General features: G+C 38.8%; 1 protein-coding gene across 4 annotated transcripts in view; it reads left to right on the forward strand.

Annotated features, from left to right (window-relative positions):
• The first annotated feature begins 1431 nt into the window (after positions 1–1431).
• Positions 1432–18640, forward strand: part of mzt2b (mitotic spindle organizing protein 2B) — a 30200-nt gene continuing 12991 nt past the window's right edge. The window contains exons 1-4 of one of the 4 annotated variants that reach the window (XM_060935596.1): positions 4385–4682; positions 10433–10595; positions 10900–11104; positions 16741–16871. In XM_060935596.1, coding sequence (XP_060791579.1) covers positions 10917–11104; positions 16741–16871 — 319 coding nt within the window. In that variant the 5' untranslated portion in view covers positions 4385–4682; positions 10433–10595; positions 10900–10916. Of the gene's footprint in view, positions 1487–4384; positions 4683–9994; positions 10596–10899; positions 11105–16740; positions 16872–18640 lie in introns of those variants that run through there. The other 3 variants (XM_060935595.1, XM_060935594.1, XM_060935597.1) reach the window with 3 other exon arrangements.

An 18640-nucleotide genomic window follows, 5' to 3' on the forward strand; every position in this document is an offset into this window, starting at 1 on the left:
AAGTTTTCACCTCCATTTGTTTGTGTCTATTTCCAATGTAAATCAAAAAGTAGTTGATGAAATTTTGAAGAAAGGTGGGTCATGGGCCAAGGAACAATTGTTTAGATTTTGATGCAAATCCGGATATGTATGTAGATCCAGGATTTTTTTTTTTCGTTCCCAACGTAACTCAAAAAGTAGTGAACGGATTTTGAAGAAATTTGGTGGACAGCTTTAGTATTATCCTAGGTTCAAGTGATTTTGATGTTGATACAGTATGTGCCTTGGTGGAGGTATGCGTTCTACCAAGTGCCCTTATTATTATCTCATCTCATTATCTCTAGCCGCTTTATCCTTCTACAGGGTCGCAGGCAAGCTGGAGCCTATCCCAGCTGACTACGGGCGAAAGGCGGAGTACACCCTGGACAAGTCGCCAGGTCATCACAGGGCTGACACATAGACACAGACACCCATTCACACTCACATTCACACCTACGGTCAATTTAGAGTCACCAGCATGTCTTTGGACTGTGGGGGAAACCGGAGCACCCGGAGGAAACCCACGCGGACACGGGGAGAACATGCAAACTCCACACAGAAAGGCCCTCGCCGGCCACGGGGCTCGAACCCGGACCTTCTTGCTGTGAGGCGACAGTGCTAACCACTACACCACCGCGCCGCCCCCTTATTATTATTATTATTATTGGAGTAAAATTGCATCCTGAAGAAGAGCAGAGTGAAACATGCTGAGGTGAAGTTTGGGAGCATTTAGATTAGATTAGATTAGATTAGATTAGATTAGATTAGATTAGATTAGATTCAATAGAACTTTATTGATCCCTTTGGGAGGGTTCCCTCAGGGAAATTAAAATTCCAGTAGCATCATTATAGGATAAACAGAGAATAGAATAGAAAAAAGAGGGAACTTCTAGATAAGTTAAGTATTTTAGAAAATTTCTAGATAAAATTATTTACATATACAAATATATTAAAAAGATATGAAAAAAAGTCCAGCAGGAGAGGTATTGCACATTGTCCAGTATTGCTTTTGTGTCAGGCTAGGCTACTGTGTTGTGTTCCTGAAGGGCCATTTTGTTCGATGAGGACAAGACAAATGACACTCTGAAAATTCATCAGTACCCAAAAAGCATCAAGCATATTAATATCCAACTTGTTTGGCAGAGCATAACAGCAGTTATGTTACAGTTCTAGCAAAAGGACACGTCCCTGAATATTTTGAACCTACGGATGACTGAGAACCTTCACAGGCATATTTAAATGACTACTTTTAAACGAAAAACTTTTGCCAATGAGCTGTCTGGGAGCTGAAAGAGTGCTCGAATATATAACGAATATAAAGAACACTGTTCTTGCTGAGCTGAGCGCACTGGGTCCATTGAAATTTCAGTCCTGTTAATTCTAATGACCTCCAGGTGGCGCTAAAGGGTTTATACCAACCGTTCATTCAGTCGAAGAAGATTCAGTTGCCGGAAGCGGTATTTCTGTTGTGAGTACCTTTTATCGCTTGTGCATGTTACAGTTTACTATATATAATATACGAATATGATGTTTATGAGGTAAAACTAAGTTATTTTAATAAATTACTTTTTTAAAATAATTGTTAGAGCTTCGGGTAACGTTACTCATAAACCCATCAAAGCTAGCGGCTCACTGGACAGTGAATTGAATGGTGTATAATGTTATATAATCAGTTAGCATTTTTAGCCATGGCTTTGTAAACAGAGTCTTTAATTTCTGTTAGAGTCAAAATGACTCGTTTTAAAGTGGAACCGTTTTAACTTTCGGTATGAAACTGAATTTGCTTGGCCTCTACAGTACATTTTGGTACATCTGCTATCGTTAATATAGCAGTTAGGACGCGTAGGCTACCGAGCATTGGATAATCTGACAGAGAGAATGCGTGTTATAGAATTCACGCATAATATAACGAGATTTTATTAGCACTGCTTTGATTAATACTCCGTTCTGATTGGTCAGTTAAAGATTCTACAGTATGTTGTTTCTGAATAGCGGATTGCTGCTGTCAATAACAGACCGTTGCTATGGACACCGTTCTGATCATAGAGTCTGGAGCACCACATCCAGCGGCGTTTCTAGCTGTTGAAAAGACCAGGGGCTTTTATATATATATATATATATATATATATATATATATATATATATATATATATATGAGTGATTCCACGCTTATGGGTACTGAAATGGGGACATGAACTTATTCACCTAAAACCATTTCTTTTTTTACCATCAGGTCACAAAACATGTAATCTTTAATGAATGATATGTTAAAAGATAACTTTAATTTTCTGAGATGTAATAAAAACATATTTATATGCCAGAGTCAAGCCTATGAGTTCCAAAATGATGTCTGTTACATTACTTCTGTTCATTACTTCCATCTCGCGTCTGTTACAAATTAATTACAATCTAGCTATATACCATGTTAATCTTATTGAAAGAATGTGTATGTTTATTCTACTACACATGTTTATTAATTATATTTGCTAAAACATCACCTTCCTATGTTTCAAAAAGTAATTCTACATTGTTAAAATTGAGAATATATATGTCCACAACACTTCTGTTACGTTCTGACTTTGGCATATAAATATGTTTTTATTACATCTCAGAAAATTAAAGTTATCTTTTAACATATCATTCATTAAAGATTACATGTTTTGTTTGTGACCTGATGGTAAAAAAAAGAAATGGTTTTAGGTGAATTTTTAAAAATAAGTTCATGTCCCCATTTCAGTACCCATAAGCGTGGAATCACTCATATATATATATATATATATATATATATATATATATATATATATATATATATATATATATATACACACACACACACACACAAGTAAGATTGGCATAGATAGGTTGGGGAAGTTATATCTAACTTTGCAATAAATTTTATCTCACACACATTCAAACGTTATGACAGCTTTATTACTGATTTTTGCACTGCTCTTTAACTATACACTACCGTTCAAAAGTTTGGGGTCACTTTGAAATGTCCTTATTTTTGAAAGAAAAGCACTGTTCTTTTCAATGAAGATCACTTTAAACTAATCAGAAATGCACTCTATACATTGCTAATGTGGTAAATGACTATTCTAGCTGCAAATGTCTGGTTTTTGGTGCAATATCTCCATAGGTGTATCGAGGCCCATTTCCAGCAACTCTCACTCCAGTGTTCTAATGGTACAATGTGTTTGCTCATTGCCTCAGAAGGCTAATGGATGATTAGAAAACCCTTGTACAATCATGTTAGCACAGCTGAAAACAGTTGAGCTCTTTAGAGAAGCTATAAAACTGACCTTCCTTTGAGCAGATTGAGTTTCTGGAGCATCACATTTGTGGGGTCGATTAAATGCTCAAAATGGCCAGAAAAATGTTTTGACTATATTTTCTATTCATTTTACAACTTGTGGTGGTAAATAAAAGTGTGACTTTTCATGGAAAACACAAAATTGTCTGGGTGACCCCAAACTTTTGAACGGTAGTGTATATAGAGCGGCAGCTACAGTTATCGACACCTAAATGATCTTTTTGGCCATTACAAAAGTAGAAAAGACTTTCAATACGTAAATTGTGCATGAATAATTACTCAAACTTCCACTGGATAAAAATGAGTTGATTCCTGAGTCAGATCAGATCATGTGTAACCTTTGTCCACAGTTATCGACACCCAGATAGTTATTTATTTTAAAAAAATCGGTATGTGCTATTAGGTTAACAAAACATTAGTTTTTATTTCAAATTTGTTTTCCATAGACTTATATTGAGTACAAAATATCTTTTATATAAATATCTGGATGTCAGTGTTTTACATAAATGAAGAATTAATTCTAACATTTGTCAACAAACGAACTGATAATGTTGAACCTGTGTCAGAAAATCTTTTTGTTCCACTTTAAGCATTTTCGTAGATCACATTTTGCTCATCATTCGTCGTTGTTTGTATTAATTTCTAGTTTTGTAGTTTACCAGTAAACGTCAACAGGCAATTGAGAGTGTAACCACGTGACCATCCAGGATCAAAGGTCGCATGTCATTCCTCGACCCAAAATCTAAAATGTCTACTGATATTGTAATCTGTGGTAGATATTTACAACAAATTGCAAAACAAAAAATCTGAATGGAATAGAAAAATCTGAATATTTCAAGCATGTAATATTTTATATGCTCGGAATTTAATTCTGCTCTAATTCTATTTATTGCAATAGGATTCCAAATACTCTATAAACATTCCATTCTGTTGTGAATCAGAAAAAAATATTATTATAAATCACAGCACTTTTTTTTAAAGTACATCATCTACTTCAACAATGTTACATAAAGATTGATCCATAACAGTTGTAAATGTCACTTAATTCCACAGGGTGTTGATAATGGTGGACACCGATGAAAGTGATCACTATTATCGACACCTCACGTGACTCTCAAACACGCATTTAGATACAAAATGCCGACTGTCAAATGAAAGAGTAAGAAACAAAGTAGGTTTTGACAAGGAGATCATGAAATATCAGTGAATTTGAAAAGTAAAAACATGTCCATGATCTTTCCACCATGCTTACCTGCGATGATAACGTCCGGGTTTTCCTCAAATTGCTGATTGTGCTAAGAAAATTCCGTCTCCGGTAACGAGTTGTGTCATCAGACGACAAGATCAAAGGGTGAGGCGGGTCTTCCGGTTGATTCATTAACCAATAACAACTGTTGTAACTGAAACTCACCCTTGTAAAATTAGTTTCTTATTGGTAAATCTGAAAAGTTGTTGATGATTGATTGTAGCTGCCGCTCTAGTAAAATTTATAATCAGTTTAATAAATATATTATTTCTCACTCACGTATCTGTCCTTTCGGACCACAAAGAGACCTATTCTAAGCTGCATTTTTATATTACAGCATTCAAAATCACCAGATGAATGCATCCAGGCTCAGTTGACTGCTGCAGCTCATTTGTAGTGTCTGGACAACACACATTTATGTTGACATTAATATTGCATGGAGAAAAAAAAAACAACGATTATTTTATCCCTATATGTGACTAATATGCCAAAGGTTTGCTATGATATGGTAGTCTGACTGGTAAAACAAACCTCGCCCGGTAGCACTTATGATGAATATGAAAGACGATATCACGAAAAAAATAGGTACCCTATGGGTCCATGTGGCTACTGCTTATAAATAAGAATTATTTTCTGATACTATGTTCATACAGTAAATACAGCGCATATGTACAGTGGTATGCAAAAGTTTGGGCACCCCGGTCAAAATTGCTGTTACTATGAACAGTTAAACAAGTTGAAGATGAAATGATCTCCAAAAGGCATAAAGTTAAAGATGACTCATTTCCTTTATATTTTAAGAAAAAAAATTATTTTCATCTTTTACATTTTCAAAATGACAGAAAAGGAAAAGGGCCCGAAGCAAAAGTTTGGGCACCCTGCATGGTTAGTACCTAGTAACACCCCCTTTGGCAAGTATCACAACTTGTAAACGCTTTTTGTAGCCAGCTAATAATCTTTCAGTTCTTACCTGGGGGATTTTCACACATTCGTCCTTGCAAAAGGCTTCCAGTTCTACAAGTTTCCTGGGCTGTCTTGCATGCACTGCTCTTTTGAGATCTATCCACAGATTTTCAATGTTGTTTAGGTCAGGGGACTGTGAGAGCCAGGGCAAAACCTTCAGCTTGTGCCTCTTCAGGTATTCCATTGTAGATTTTGAGGTGTGTTTTGGATCATCATCTTATTGTAGGATCTATCCTCTTTTTAACTTCAACTTTTTTACAGATGGTGTGATGTTTGTTTCCAGAGTTTGCTGGTATTTATTCAAATCCATGCTTCCCTTGACCAGTGAAATGTGCCCTGTGCCACTGGCTGCAACACAACCCCAAAGCATGATCGATCCACACCCATGCTGCAGAGTTGGAGAGGTGTTCTTTTCCTGGAATTTGGCACCCTTTTTTCTCCAAACATACCTTTGCACATTGTGGCCAAAAGGTTCTATTTTGATTTCATCAGTCCACAGGACTTGTTTCCAAAATGCATCAGGCTTATTTAGATGTTCATTTGCAAACTTCAGACACTGAATTTTGTGGCTCGGATGCAGGACAGGTTTTCTTCTGATGACTCTCCCATGAAGGTCATACTTGTTCAGGTGTCGCTGCATAGTAGAACAATGCACCACCACCACTCCAGGGTCTGCTAAATCTTTCTGAAGGTCTTTTGCAGTCAAACAGGGGTTTTTATTTGCCTTTCTAGCAATCCAACGAGCAGTTCTTTCAGAAAATTTTCTTCATCAACAGTGATCTCCACTGTTTCTGTTAACTGCCATTTCTTAAAGATCTCCTTGCATCGTTTTTTCATTAATTATGCAGTGGTCTCTAGTATGAATGAATGCCGTGAGCTGGTTTTGGTGAAAAAAAATGCTGTGGTTCTCCTGTTTCAGGCTGTTCTAGTTTGGTGGAAGAGTGGGTGGTGGGAGAACGACAGGATTTCAGCTCTTACTCATTAATATTCATGACATGTAAACATATATTACATATTGGCTAACAGCATAAACATATTGGCTAACAGCAATCAGTAAAAGTGTTACCTCTGATTGGCTAACAGCACTGTGACGCTACCTCCAGTGGGTCAGAACAAGTGGATGTGGGTGTCTTTGTAAAAACTGTTTTGATTGGCTATTATGGTCTCGACATTAATGTTTTGACCAATAACAATGTAGATAACACGAATTTTACATCACATTCAACTAGGTTTAAAGTGCTGATGACACGTTTTTGACATCTTTGGCGATGTTTTATAACATAAAAAGTAATTCCCGATGATCCATATATTAATTCACGAAGGCGCCTATTTTGCAAGTTATGATAAACGCGGCTATTTGGGCAAATTTGACAGGGCTGCAGCACCCAGGAGACGAAAGAGGAGGAGGAGCTATATGACGTCAGCGAAAGAACCTTCCTCCTAACTTACCAGTTTGTTGTTGATGTCAGTTTGTCATTATTAGTGTGTGTATATATATATATATATATATATATATATATATATTAGTTATTATGCCTTTGCGTTGTGTTGCTGGCTTTTGCTCCAAAACCTACAAGGATGGGGTAAGTTTATTCAAGTTTCCCAGAGATCCCGAGCTGCATGCGAAGTGGGTGAAGCAAGTCAGGCGCACTCGTGACAAGTGGGAGACCTCACCAACATCCGTCCTGTGCTCTGAACACTTCGATTTGGATTGTTTTGACACCCTTCCCAGCTTAAAAGAATCTCTTGGGTGTTCAGTTCATCACAAACGTGTGTTACTACCATCAGCAGTGCCTACACAGTGTTGCCAGATTGGGAGGTTTCCTGCCCAGTTGAGCGGTTTCAAGTGCATTTTGGTGGGTTTTGAACATATTTTGGGCTGGAAAACATCAGCAGTATCTGTTGCCAGATACTGCTGAAGTTTTCCAGCCCAAAATATGTTCAAAACCCACCAAAATGCACTTGAAACCACCCAACTGGGCGGGAATCCTCCCAATCTGGCAACACTGCCAGTATTCCGGAGGGGGTCTACTAGTAGCTATGCCGGATCCAAAGACAGTCCTCCTGTCAGAACATGTGTTGTGAAACGACATAAGATAAAGGTACGTAGAGCTATAGATTCTACATGATAATCATAAATGTAATCATAAAGTCGGCGTGATATCAGTCATGTATTTGCTTGTGAAAGCTTGCGGCTTTCATGTAACTGCCGCCTAGCAACGAGAGGCAAAGGGTAAAGAGGGTAGGCTATCATAGATTCTGTTCGGAAGAGATCAACACAATTCTAGACTCCCAGAAGAAGAAGAGCTAGCACTAGAGAGTTCACCGGCGTTTTCATGCGCCATTGCCATTGAGTAGAACAGCCAGTGAACCTCAGCGTGTTCTCCCGCTGACATCACAACATGGCCGCGAGCCACGGACCCAGTTTTCTTGCGCTGTGCAATTAAAAGTTGGATATTCGCGTAACAACAGCTTCTTTTCACGTAATTCTAACAGAAATCTAACATGTTTGCCATGTTGTATAGTTTATTTAAGAAATTGCATAGAGTCATGTTCGTGTCATCAGCCCTTTAAACGAGACTAAAGATGGTGACTTACAAATAATGTGTAAACATCGTTGGAGTTAATAAAGTTTGAACAGCATGAAGGAACATACCCCAACCCCCCGAAATTAATAAAAAAAATTCTCAACAGATTTGGCATAATATAAAAAGCTCGGTTTTTACTCAGGAAAAGCGGGAAACTCTCATCCCTGCCTAGCTTGTGACCATGTCATGCATACTAACGTGGAGAATATGAACATGCTATTTTGTAACAAAAACCTTCGAACAAAAAGTTCATGTTTTACTTGCAGCTTGTGAGCTGGTGGTCGACAGATCCAGGTATTAAAAACATCCTCGAAGCAAAACCACTACTGAAGGCACCGAAGTTTGAAAAGTCACTGTAGTTGAAATGATCAGAACACAGTACTAACGCTGCATTATACTTCACTGGTGGTGTTCCAAAGATAAATTCCAACCATTTCTTCTTCAGCTCTTCTATCTTGGGCAAGAAAAGCAACGTTGATGTGTTACTGCCACAAATAACACAGGCACGAACTTGTTCAGACATGTTTTCAACTTGCTGTTAGGTCCTCTTCATTTAGCTACTGACGAGATGGGCTCTGCTATCTCTCCTCGCGCTTAAATCTGAACTTTCTTCCCGTGGGCGGTCGCAAGCCAAGGTGGGCGAGGCCATGAATACTAATTTTCGAAGTGACATAACTTCGTATGGCTTTTTCTGATCCGCTCGTTTTTCCGACTATTTTCTTTCATAAGCTAATACAGGGAATGGGAGTAGAATTACATTTTCACATGCAGCATGCATATGCAGCTCGGAGTGAACTATGGTATTTCAAAAAGAGCCAGTATTAAACGTTTTTGGTGGAAGGGCACCTTTAATAACATTACAATCTGAGGAAACAGCTACCTGAAAACACTTTACTGCATTCTTGTAGCCTTCTGCTGCTTTGTGAGCATCAGTTATTTTATTATTCAGAATGCGAGGGAGTTGCTTAGAGGAGCCCATGGCTGTTGATTTTAGGGACAAGTTTGAGGAGTCAGATAATTTATACAGCTTTGAAATCTGCATCTTCTGACCTTTCCTAACGAAGAATTGGAACAAGCCACAGCTCAATAAGCTAATTAAGGTCTGGAACCTTGGTAAAAAGTTACCTGAGAACTCAAATGTATTGGGGTGCCCAAACTTTCACATGGTGTTCCTTTTCTTTTTTCACTCTCCAACTGTACAAAACAAAAATAATACACACATCTTGCAGAAAACGCTGAAAAGAAATGTCGTCTTTACCTTTATGCCTTTTGGTGATCAGTTCATCTTCTGCTCACTTAACTATTCACAGTAACAGACATTTTCAGTAAGGGTGCCCAAACTTTTGCATGCCACTGTATATTTACTTTATGATGCAGTAGTCACATAAATGAAGTGTGATCCAAAAATGAACAATTTAAAAATCACAGAAGTAAAATATATTGAGTGTCTGTACTTTTTATATTGTTCTACTCTTACTTCTTACAGTTTTCGAAACTGAAACCTCCGAACCGAGGCTGACACACACACGCTGTCACCATGACCGAAACTCTTATTTCTTGGAAATGGCCCGACGCTAGAGCTCAGTGGAACGCACTTTTCCTCTCTAATGAGCATAAGCGTGTCTGAAAGCGATTTCTTTAGTGTAGTCCGTAGCGGGCGAGATGATCTTATCTCTCATCTCATTATCTGTAGCCGCTTTATCCTTCTACAGGGTCGCAGGCAAGCTGGAGCCTATCCCAGCTGACTACGGGCGAAAGGCGGGGTACACCCTGGACAAGTCGCCAGGTCATCACAGGGCTGACACATAGACACAGACAACCATTCACACTCACATTCACACCTACGGTCAATTTAGAGTCACCAGTTAACCTAACCTGCATGTCTTTGGACTGTAGGGGAAACCGGAGCACCCGGAGGAAACCCACGCGAACACGGGGAGAACATGCAAACTCTGCACAGAAAGGCCCTCGCCGGCCACAGGGCTCGAACCCAGGACCTTCTTGCTGTGAGGCGACAGCGCTAACCACTACACCACCGTGCCGCTGGGCGAGATGATAATAATAATAAATCAACAGAGCGGGGAAGTGTTTACAGTGGGATTTAAAAGTGAGTGTGGCGAAACGCCTTTCCTTTGCGAGTCAAGAAACCATCCAGTGACATCACAGTGTATGCAAATTAGGCAGGTAGTGATCCAATCAGCATGTTTGCAGGAGAAGTCTTTCTGAGGCGGCACTCCTGCAGTCTGAGCTCAGATCTTCTTTTTTTTTTTTTTTAACCTTTTTGGTCACCTTGACCTTGACCAGGTGATCCTCAAAACATCGGAGGTTCTATTTGAGACCAATGCCCATCTATCCTGAAAGTTTCATGAAGATTGGTCCAGCAGTTTTCCCGTAATATCGTGAACAAAAAAACAAAGGAACCCGACCGAAAACAATACTTCGCCCCGCTTACTCCGTAGTGGGCGAGGTAATCAATAATTTTTTTTTAAACTATTTTCTGTCAAATTATTGATTTCTTTCATAAGTGTGATGACGTACAGCAAGTCAGTCATTATTGTGAAATAAACCTATTCCGAGTGATTCAAGACCCGTCCTCATCACGAGTCCTGCATCAACCTGTCGAGATTTATTTCGCATTAATGATCAGCTCGCTGTACATCATCTCTTACGTGTCATCTAGTGTGTGAAGTAATAATCTTAAAATAATGCTGTAATGGGACCTGCTGGAAATCCCAGTGCCACTGTATTTGAATTGATCTCCTTGTTTGTAGGTACTGCCTGATTCCTAATGACCTCCCATTCCACTCAGCCTGGCACGATGCCCACTGCTCCAGACTCTCCATCTCTTGGTGTCACGGTCAGCGGCAGTGTGCAGAAATACAGCGTGAAAAAGAAAAAGGTCCTCAACGCTGAAGAAACCGAGCTGTTTGAGCTCACTCAAGCTGCTGGTATCATCATAGACCAAGAGGTCTTCAAGTGAGTCAGAATATCTATACAGACATGATCAGAGAATCAGCACATGCATGTAAACTTACCTGCGACTCATTTGAGTGCTCTACACAGGATATGACATCATTGTTGTTGAGGAGTATATATCATACAATAGTGTACGGTATTTCTAAGCGGGATCTTTATATCCAGTAGGAAGGCGTTTGGGATCCAGGTTCTGTATACAAGTGCATTATATTGTGTTTAACAAGCATAATGAAGAAGATAAAGTGATTATGATGATTCATTTGTACGTAGTGCTTTCTTCAGGCCTGTGATGGCTTTACAGTAGATCAAAGAAACACACAAAAAAAAGATAGGTGTTTAGATGTAGCAGCAGAGGAGCAATGCTCAGCAGATACATTTGGGGAAGCCAGGAGTCCTCTGCTATTACATACGCAGGGATGAAGTTTTAGCAGGGTTTTTTTTTTTATTTTTAATACCCAATTAAGAAGAGATTAATTGGTGTGGTTGATATGATGTATTTTAGTCATATCACCATACTTGAAGATATTTTCATGATCCACAATTCAAGATCCAAGAGTTTTGTCACATGCACAGTTCTCCAGGTCCAACCAGCAAGCAAATGTGGCTCTCAGCAGCTCTGAGATTGTGCTAGGAAAAGGAAAACAACACTTCAAGAAAATAAATAAGTGAGACACCATGGGGGGGGACAAGATCGGAGAGAAGCTAGGTGACAGAAAGAATGTGCAAAAAGTATTATATACAGCAAGAATCGAGGACTTTCACTGACATCACAGATTTTTTTCACAAAGCGTCCGCCATATTGCTGGGCAAAAAAGAACCATAGTCATGACCGTTAATAAAGAAAATTGAGAGGACTGCAGTCAGTACAATCTTTCTAAACGATAAAAAAAAGTATTTTATACCAGCAGATCGCATTACATCCAAAAACTGAAACATGCAGGCATTACAGATCCATATAATTTACCCATACATGTATTTATTCTGCCCACTGCTTGCTTGTGCTCTCTCTCTCTCGCTGTGTGCGCATGGATTAAATGTAGAGGAGGAATGTGACAAAAATAAAGGCTTTTTTTTCTTCTTAATTTACTCACAAATGTATTTATTGCGCTTGAAAAGCATATGGCAAACCAGCTACAGGATTTGGGATACTACGATATCCTGAACTATTGAGTATTTGGGACGAGGGGTGGCCTTAGGCTGAAGTGCCCTTGAGCAAGGCACCTAACCCCCAGTTGCTCCCTGGGCGCTGTAGAATAGCTGCCCAATGCTCTGGGTATGTGTGTTCACTGCTTCAGATGGGTTAAATGCAGAGGATGAATTTCACTGTGCTTGAGTGTGCATGTGACCCTTCCTTCCTTCCTGACTTCTTTCCATTCATTCATTCCATACACCTGGGATGAGATGCTAAAGGCTTACAAAAATGCAGAGGCCTACTAATATTTCGAGGCAGGGTTCGTGCATGCTGGAATATTATGAGAAATTCCTGATAAAGAGAAATCCCTTTTTTATGACGTAGGTAAGCTGAAATGTGGACTTCTAGTTGTAATAAACAAGACAAGGCTGAGATCTAGCATGTTTGATGGTGTTTAATCGAATCTACATTATCAGTACATAACAAACATGCTGATAGTCTTGCCAAGCATTATGTTTAATCAGATATCCCATGCCTAAAGCCCATATCCAGATATAAATTTTAACGTTACACAGAGCTTTCACACTAACCTGATATCAAATGCTCCCCTAACACACGGGAATGTTTTATCAGCCGGTCTTCCTGTTTCAAAGGCCCCCGCCAGCCACTGGGCTTGAACCCAGAACCTTCTTGCTGTGAGGCGACAGTACTAACCACTACAGCACCGTGTCGCGTTAGGAAAATTAAATATTTATTACAAAAACAGATTTTATCACTCAATCGGCTTCCCGTGTTAAAATCCTGGCGCATAGATGCTGTCAGATTTTAGTCTATTATGCAAGTTTTCATTCAAGTAATGTTTTACCAGGAAAATGACATTTCCACTAATATAGAGAGATAAAGTAAGATCAGTCAGAAACAGTGTAGAACTAATGGCAGGGGTCTGTAGAGAGATCACTGAGCTCTATATAAAATCTATATAAAATTCCACGCTGTAGAGACAAAGGGGTGGCATGGTGGTGTAATGGTTAGCACTGTCGCCTCACAGCATGAAGGTTCTGGGTTCGAGCCCAGCGGCCGGCAAGGGCCTTTCTATGTGGATGTTCTCCCCGTGTTAGTGTGGGTTTCCTCCAGGTGCTCTGGTTTCCCCCACAGTTCAAAGACATGCAGTTAGTTTAACATGGGGTGGTCTTGGGCTGAAGTGCCCTTGAGCAAGGTACCTAACCCCTTACTGCTCCCTGGGTACTGTAGTATGGCTACCCACTGCTCTGGGTGTGTGCGCGTGTGTTCACTGCTTCAGATGGGTCAAATGCAGAGGATGAATCTCACTGTGCTTGAAGTGTGCATGTGACAAAGGCTTCTTCTTCTTCAAATGAAGCCATCTGGCCGCCTGTGAAGGTTCTCAGTCATCCAGGTCATCGTAAACCGTAGGTGCTAAAGAAGGCAACTGGACTTGCTTGAAATTCTTGAGGATGTTTCACGTCTCATCCAAAAGGCTTCTTCAACCCAGCCTCCAGTGATCTTAACACCTACAGGATGACAGATTGTCAATGACCCATGTGACCTCAACGATTCTCCTTAGGGTTGCTTTTGGTCCACTACAGGATAAATACCTGGAACTCCCCACTAGTCAGACAGAACTGAAGAAGCCTTTTGGCTGAGAGGTGAAACGTCTTCAAGAATAGACCTAACCCGTAACTGTTATTGCTTGTTTACTGTCATGCATTATGGGCGATACCCGTGGTCAGCTCCACCGTATTGTTTACTTTCGCCTTTGTTAAACACTGCATTGTTCTATCTAACCGGTTTTAACCATGCCTAAAGTGAATTGCTGTGTGCCTAACTGTGTCTCCACAACAAAAAGAACACCTAATTTGAGCTTTTATCAGCTGCCGGTCGAGAAGAAGAGAAGAAAGAAATGGATGTTTAATCCACAATGAAAACCTTTGAACTGAATCGAAATGGACAAGCGTTTGTAGCTTACATTTCTCTGGTGGGGAAAAAGACGTACTTAAACTGTGACCCAGCAATATTTCCATGGTCTGCGGAATGGCCTTCGGTTATAGAAGATTATAACAATCGACACTGTTCATCATCTGAAACTAGCGATATTCCAAAGCCTGTAAAACACAGAAGCATTCTGCAGCCTTTGCCTCTCAATGTGCTGAAGCGCTCAGGATTCAAACAAGCCTGTCGAACCGATAAAACTCCCAAACCACGAAGTGTTCTCTTTCGGGTATGTATAATGTTCAGTGTACCTCACTAGTGGCATTTATTGAAGAAAATGCATTTATACTGAACATGACACAGCAGATCAGCGGGTTTCCAAAGTTTGTTTGTTTAGGGGGATATAGAAACGGGTTCCGCCCCTCCGGCTGTCCGGTCATGTTTTCGTTTCTGGGCTGTATCTTTAAAACTACTGAAGATATCTTCATGAAACTTTGTATACATATCAAGCAACATGTGAACTGGTGCCTTTTGGATTTTTGGAAAAAGTATTTTTCAAATTTTTACATCAAAAATAGATTTTGACTTAGTTTCTAAGAGCAGTGTTTGTTTCCGGAGCATATATCCAAAACTATTCATGATACAGATTTGAAACTTGGTATATGTGTTAACAAGGTAATGTAGATGTGCCTTTTCATACTAAAAAAAAAAAAGAACTTTTATTATTTCATGTTTCCATGGAAACAATTTCAGACTTAGTCTCTCAGGTTAATCTTAGGGGTAGGTTTTGTTTCCGGAGCAGAACTTGAAAACTATGAGTGGGATGGTCTTGAAAGTTGGTATGTGTTGATTAAGTTTTTATATATATATATATATATATATATATATATATATATATATATATATATATATATATAAATAAATAAATTGTGTGTGTGTGTGTATGTGCCTTTTGATACAAAGAAATGTGAGAAATTTTCATTTTTAGCTCACCTGGACCAAAGTTCTGGTGGGTTTATGCCATGGGCTGCTGAGGTCAGTGTAAAGAGGTAGGGTTGGTTTCCTGCAGCAGAACTTTGAAAAATGTGACAAATAATATATTGAAACTTGGTATATAGTTGGTATATAGGGTGGGGGATAGAGATTACTTTGTCGTCTTGTTTGTATTGTTTCCTGATACCGAGTTTTATTCAAATAATCACTCATTTATAAATGTTTTGTTGCTGTTTATCTAGGCCCGGGATCATGAAGCAATCTTCGACTTAAGTCAACAGTTAATTTTTCATAATAGTTTCCCTTACTGCATCTGTAACTTTCATTGGGCTGGATCAAGATTAAGTACAAGGCGAAGATTTCATTAGAACAAAGCTTCCTAGAAAATGATAAGGAATAACTCAAGATTAAAAGAAACAAATTTAGACTGAAGTCTAAGATTGCTTCGTGATCCAATATACTGTACGTCCTCAGAAATAAGACGTTCTGAGATTTGATAATGTTGTTGTACAGTGTGGTAGATTCGGTCTAGACTCTTACCTTCTCACCTAGCTTGATTTGGATTCTGATTTTCCTGCTGTAAACCCTCGACATGTTATCCATCTCTTTAAATCACCAATTTCATTGTCTTTCACGACAGAGCACGACAAAATCGCTCCTCTCATATCGCGCTCTTACATAAAATCAATCTGACATCCGTCATATCGCTCAACTACCGACCCCGGTGATCCCCCACAATCCATTGTGGTAAACAAGTGATGACGTAGTTATGCTTGGGAGCTATTTCAAGCAAGTCCAGTTGCCTTCTTTAGCACCTATGGTTGCTAAAGAAGTTGCATACGTGTGCACACTTATGCAACCAGCTTATTGTAAGGTTTTTTTATTTTTAATTTTTTTATATTTTTCCCCTCTAACAGATTTCTTTGTTTTTCAACTGAATTGTACAGGTTATAGGTCAGTTTTGAAATTATTTATCGTGGTCTCATAGGTTTTTCTGATGTAAAAAAAATAATTTTAACGGGGTGTGTACACTTTTTATATCCACTGTAGGGTGGATTTACAAAATTTTCATAACACTTTTCTCAGCAACTACAAATCACAACTGTTTCATATTTGGTACTGAGCTTTAGCTTGGGGTTCTATATCGTGTATACCATTTTCAGGTCTGTTGCACATCAACTTCCTCTTTACCAACTGAATGCATTTACAAAATATACAGGGTAGATTTTGACACTATTTCAAGAAGCAAAATGCTATTTCAGAATGACAGTTTACCAGGATGCTATTTGAAATCCCTGGGGAGAGACACTGCTCTTTACTTACTTGTTTCAGGGCTAATTATTTGTTGAAGTCAACATTCATAATAAGTGTCCTATTCCTTCGATTGCTTGCATTCTGATATAAGTGAGAGCGGGGGGATACGTAAGTGAGCAGTAGCTCACAGTTGATCTTGTTCATCCAGAAATGAGCACTACATGTGTATTCTATGTGACATATAATGGTCGAAGCCCAATCATGATGGAAATGAAACGAGCTCAATCATCATTTCTTTTTGGTTTTGTAGGATCATCGTGGACCTCCTAAAGATGAACGTGGCACCTCTGGCTGTTTTCCAAACTCTAAAGGCAATGTGTGCAGGTCAAAAGATTTCAGACACGATTGCTCCCGACCCATCATCTGTCACTGAGGTCAGAGGTCAGTCCAGTTCCTCAGGGAGTGCAAATATATTCCTTCTGAACTGATCAGAGCTCTGCTTTTGGTATCTGAGCTCACCATGATCGAGTAACCAAACAGAATTCAACTTAGATTTGTATAGGAGTGTTTTACTTGATATTGTAATATAGTAATAAGTTACAGAGAATCTTTTGTACTGCAAATAATAAACAGTACAAACGTTTTAAATTATTAGAATACAGTAAATAAAGAATATGTGTTGATGTTTTTTTTTTGTCCTAAAGTGAACATAAAATTTAAATGTGAAATCAGTTTATATTTTAGATGGTCAATAAATGATTAATTTAATTACAGATTAATGGTCAATGAATGTGAGGTTTTTTTTTATTTTTTAAAGTAGCTTATAGCTATTGATATTTTTAGAAGAGTGAGGCCAGTAGCTGATAAAATAGCAATATTAAATTGCAGTTAAATTACCTTTTAAAAAAAGGAATAGCAGGGCCATTCTCAGAAAATATGACGGGTAACGGTAAAGACATTTTAAAAATTTTTGTATGCACTAATTTTAGTTACAATCTCTGTAAATGGATTTAATAGACAAAAAAGTGTATTTCATGAATTCACAAAGCAAGAGATCATTATTATGAAAAAAATAATGCCCAATTGTTGTCTTTACCATTCCCCCTAATGTCTTTACCATTACCTTATAGAGTAATGGTAAAGACAACACTGGGTAACAGTAAAGACATCTCATGACGTTCTTGAGTCACTGAGTGCAGGATAAAAGAGAAACAAATTATGCATTTATTATCCCGTCCTAACTTGCTACTTGGCTAACTAAACTTTTTCAACATGCAGCATCATTATCTTTATGATTTGGAGGTAATGGCAAAGACAGTTAATTTCCTTGACATCTCGAAATTTCATATTTACCTGATCAGTATCCTGGATTCCAACATTCATGCCCCAGTGATTTTTTTTTTTCAAAATGGCTGCTCAACATCCTGGTCCTTCCTCATGTAGCTGCACTGCTGTCTATTGTCAAAGCCCTGAGTTACAGCATGATTTTGCCATTTGGGTAACGGTAAAGCCATCAAGAAAGTATACATTCTTGCGCATATATTTTAGGCTATTGCTGGGCTTCACGTGACGTCACATCTGCCTCATTAGTTATTCAGAACTTTAGCTGGTGGTCTACCAAAGCTCAATTGACAAAGCATTTGTATGGAGAAGGTGCATTGGTCGCATGAAAAATGCCTGATGCTTGTGTTGTTTTAGGTTGTTCGAATCAATCAAACCGTGAAACTCATAAAAGTTTCTTCAGGGTTTCCTGTGAACTAATAAAAAAGGTGAACGAACACAGGATTTCACAGAAAGACGTCAAGAAAGGTGGCTTTTGAACCTTTCACTGAAATCGCAGGGAGCCAAGTCAAAGCATGCTTGGGTTTGCAGTGATCACTTCGTGAAAGGTTTGCATATCCCTCTCAGCTATGTCCTTAGTGTTTTCCAAGTACTTTTCTTGCTATGTGTCGTTATTTTATGGTACTTTTTTAGTCACAAAGCACTAAAGTCCCCAACTGTTTATTTGTTTACTCCTCACAAAGTCCATATGCATGACAAAATTCTTACCCAGCCATACAGTTACAATGCGCCGTGATCACTTCTCCATCTTGTTTAACTAAGATCCAGGTCTTTAAAGGAACAGTCCACCGTATTTCCATAATGAAATATGCTCTTACCTGAATTGAGACGAGCTGCTCCGTACCTATCCGAGCTTTGCGCGACCTCCC

Source organism: Neoarius graeffei, chromosome 12, assembly GCF_027579695.1.
Source record: "Neoarius graeffei isolate fNeoGra1 chromosome 12, fNeoGra1.pri, whole genome shotgun sequence".
Classification (NCBI taxonomy): domain Eukaryota; kingdom Metazoa; phylum Chordata; class Actinopteri; order Siluriformes; family Ariidae; genus Neoarius; species Neoarius graeffei.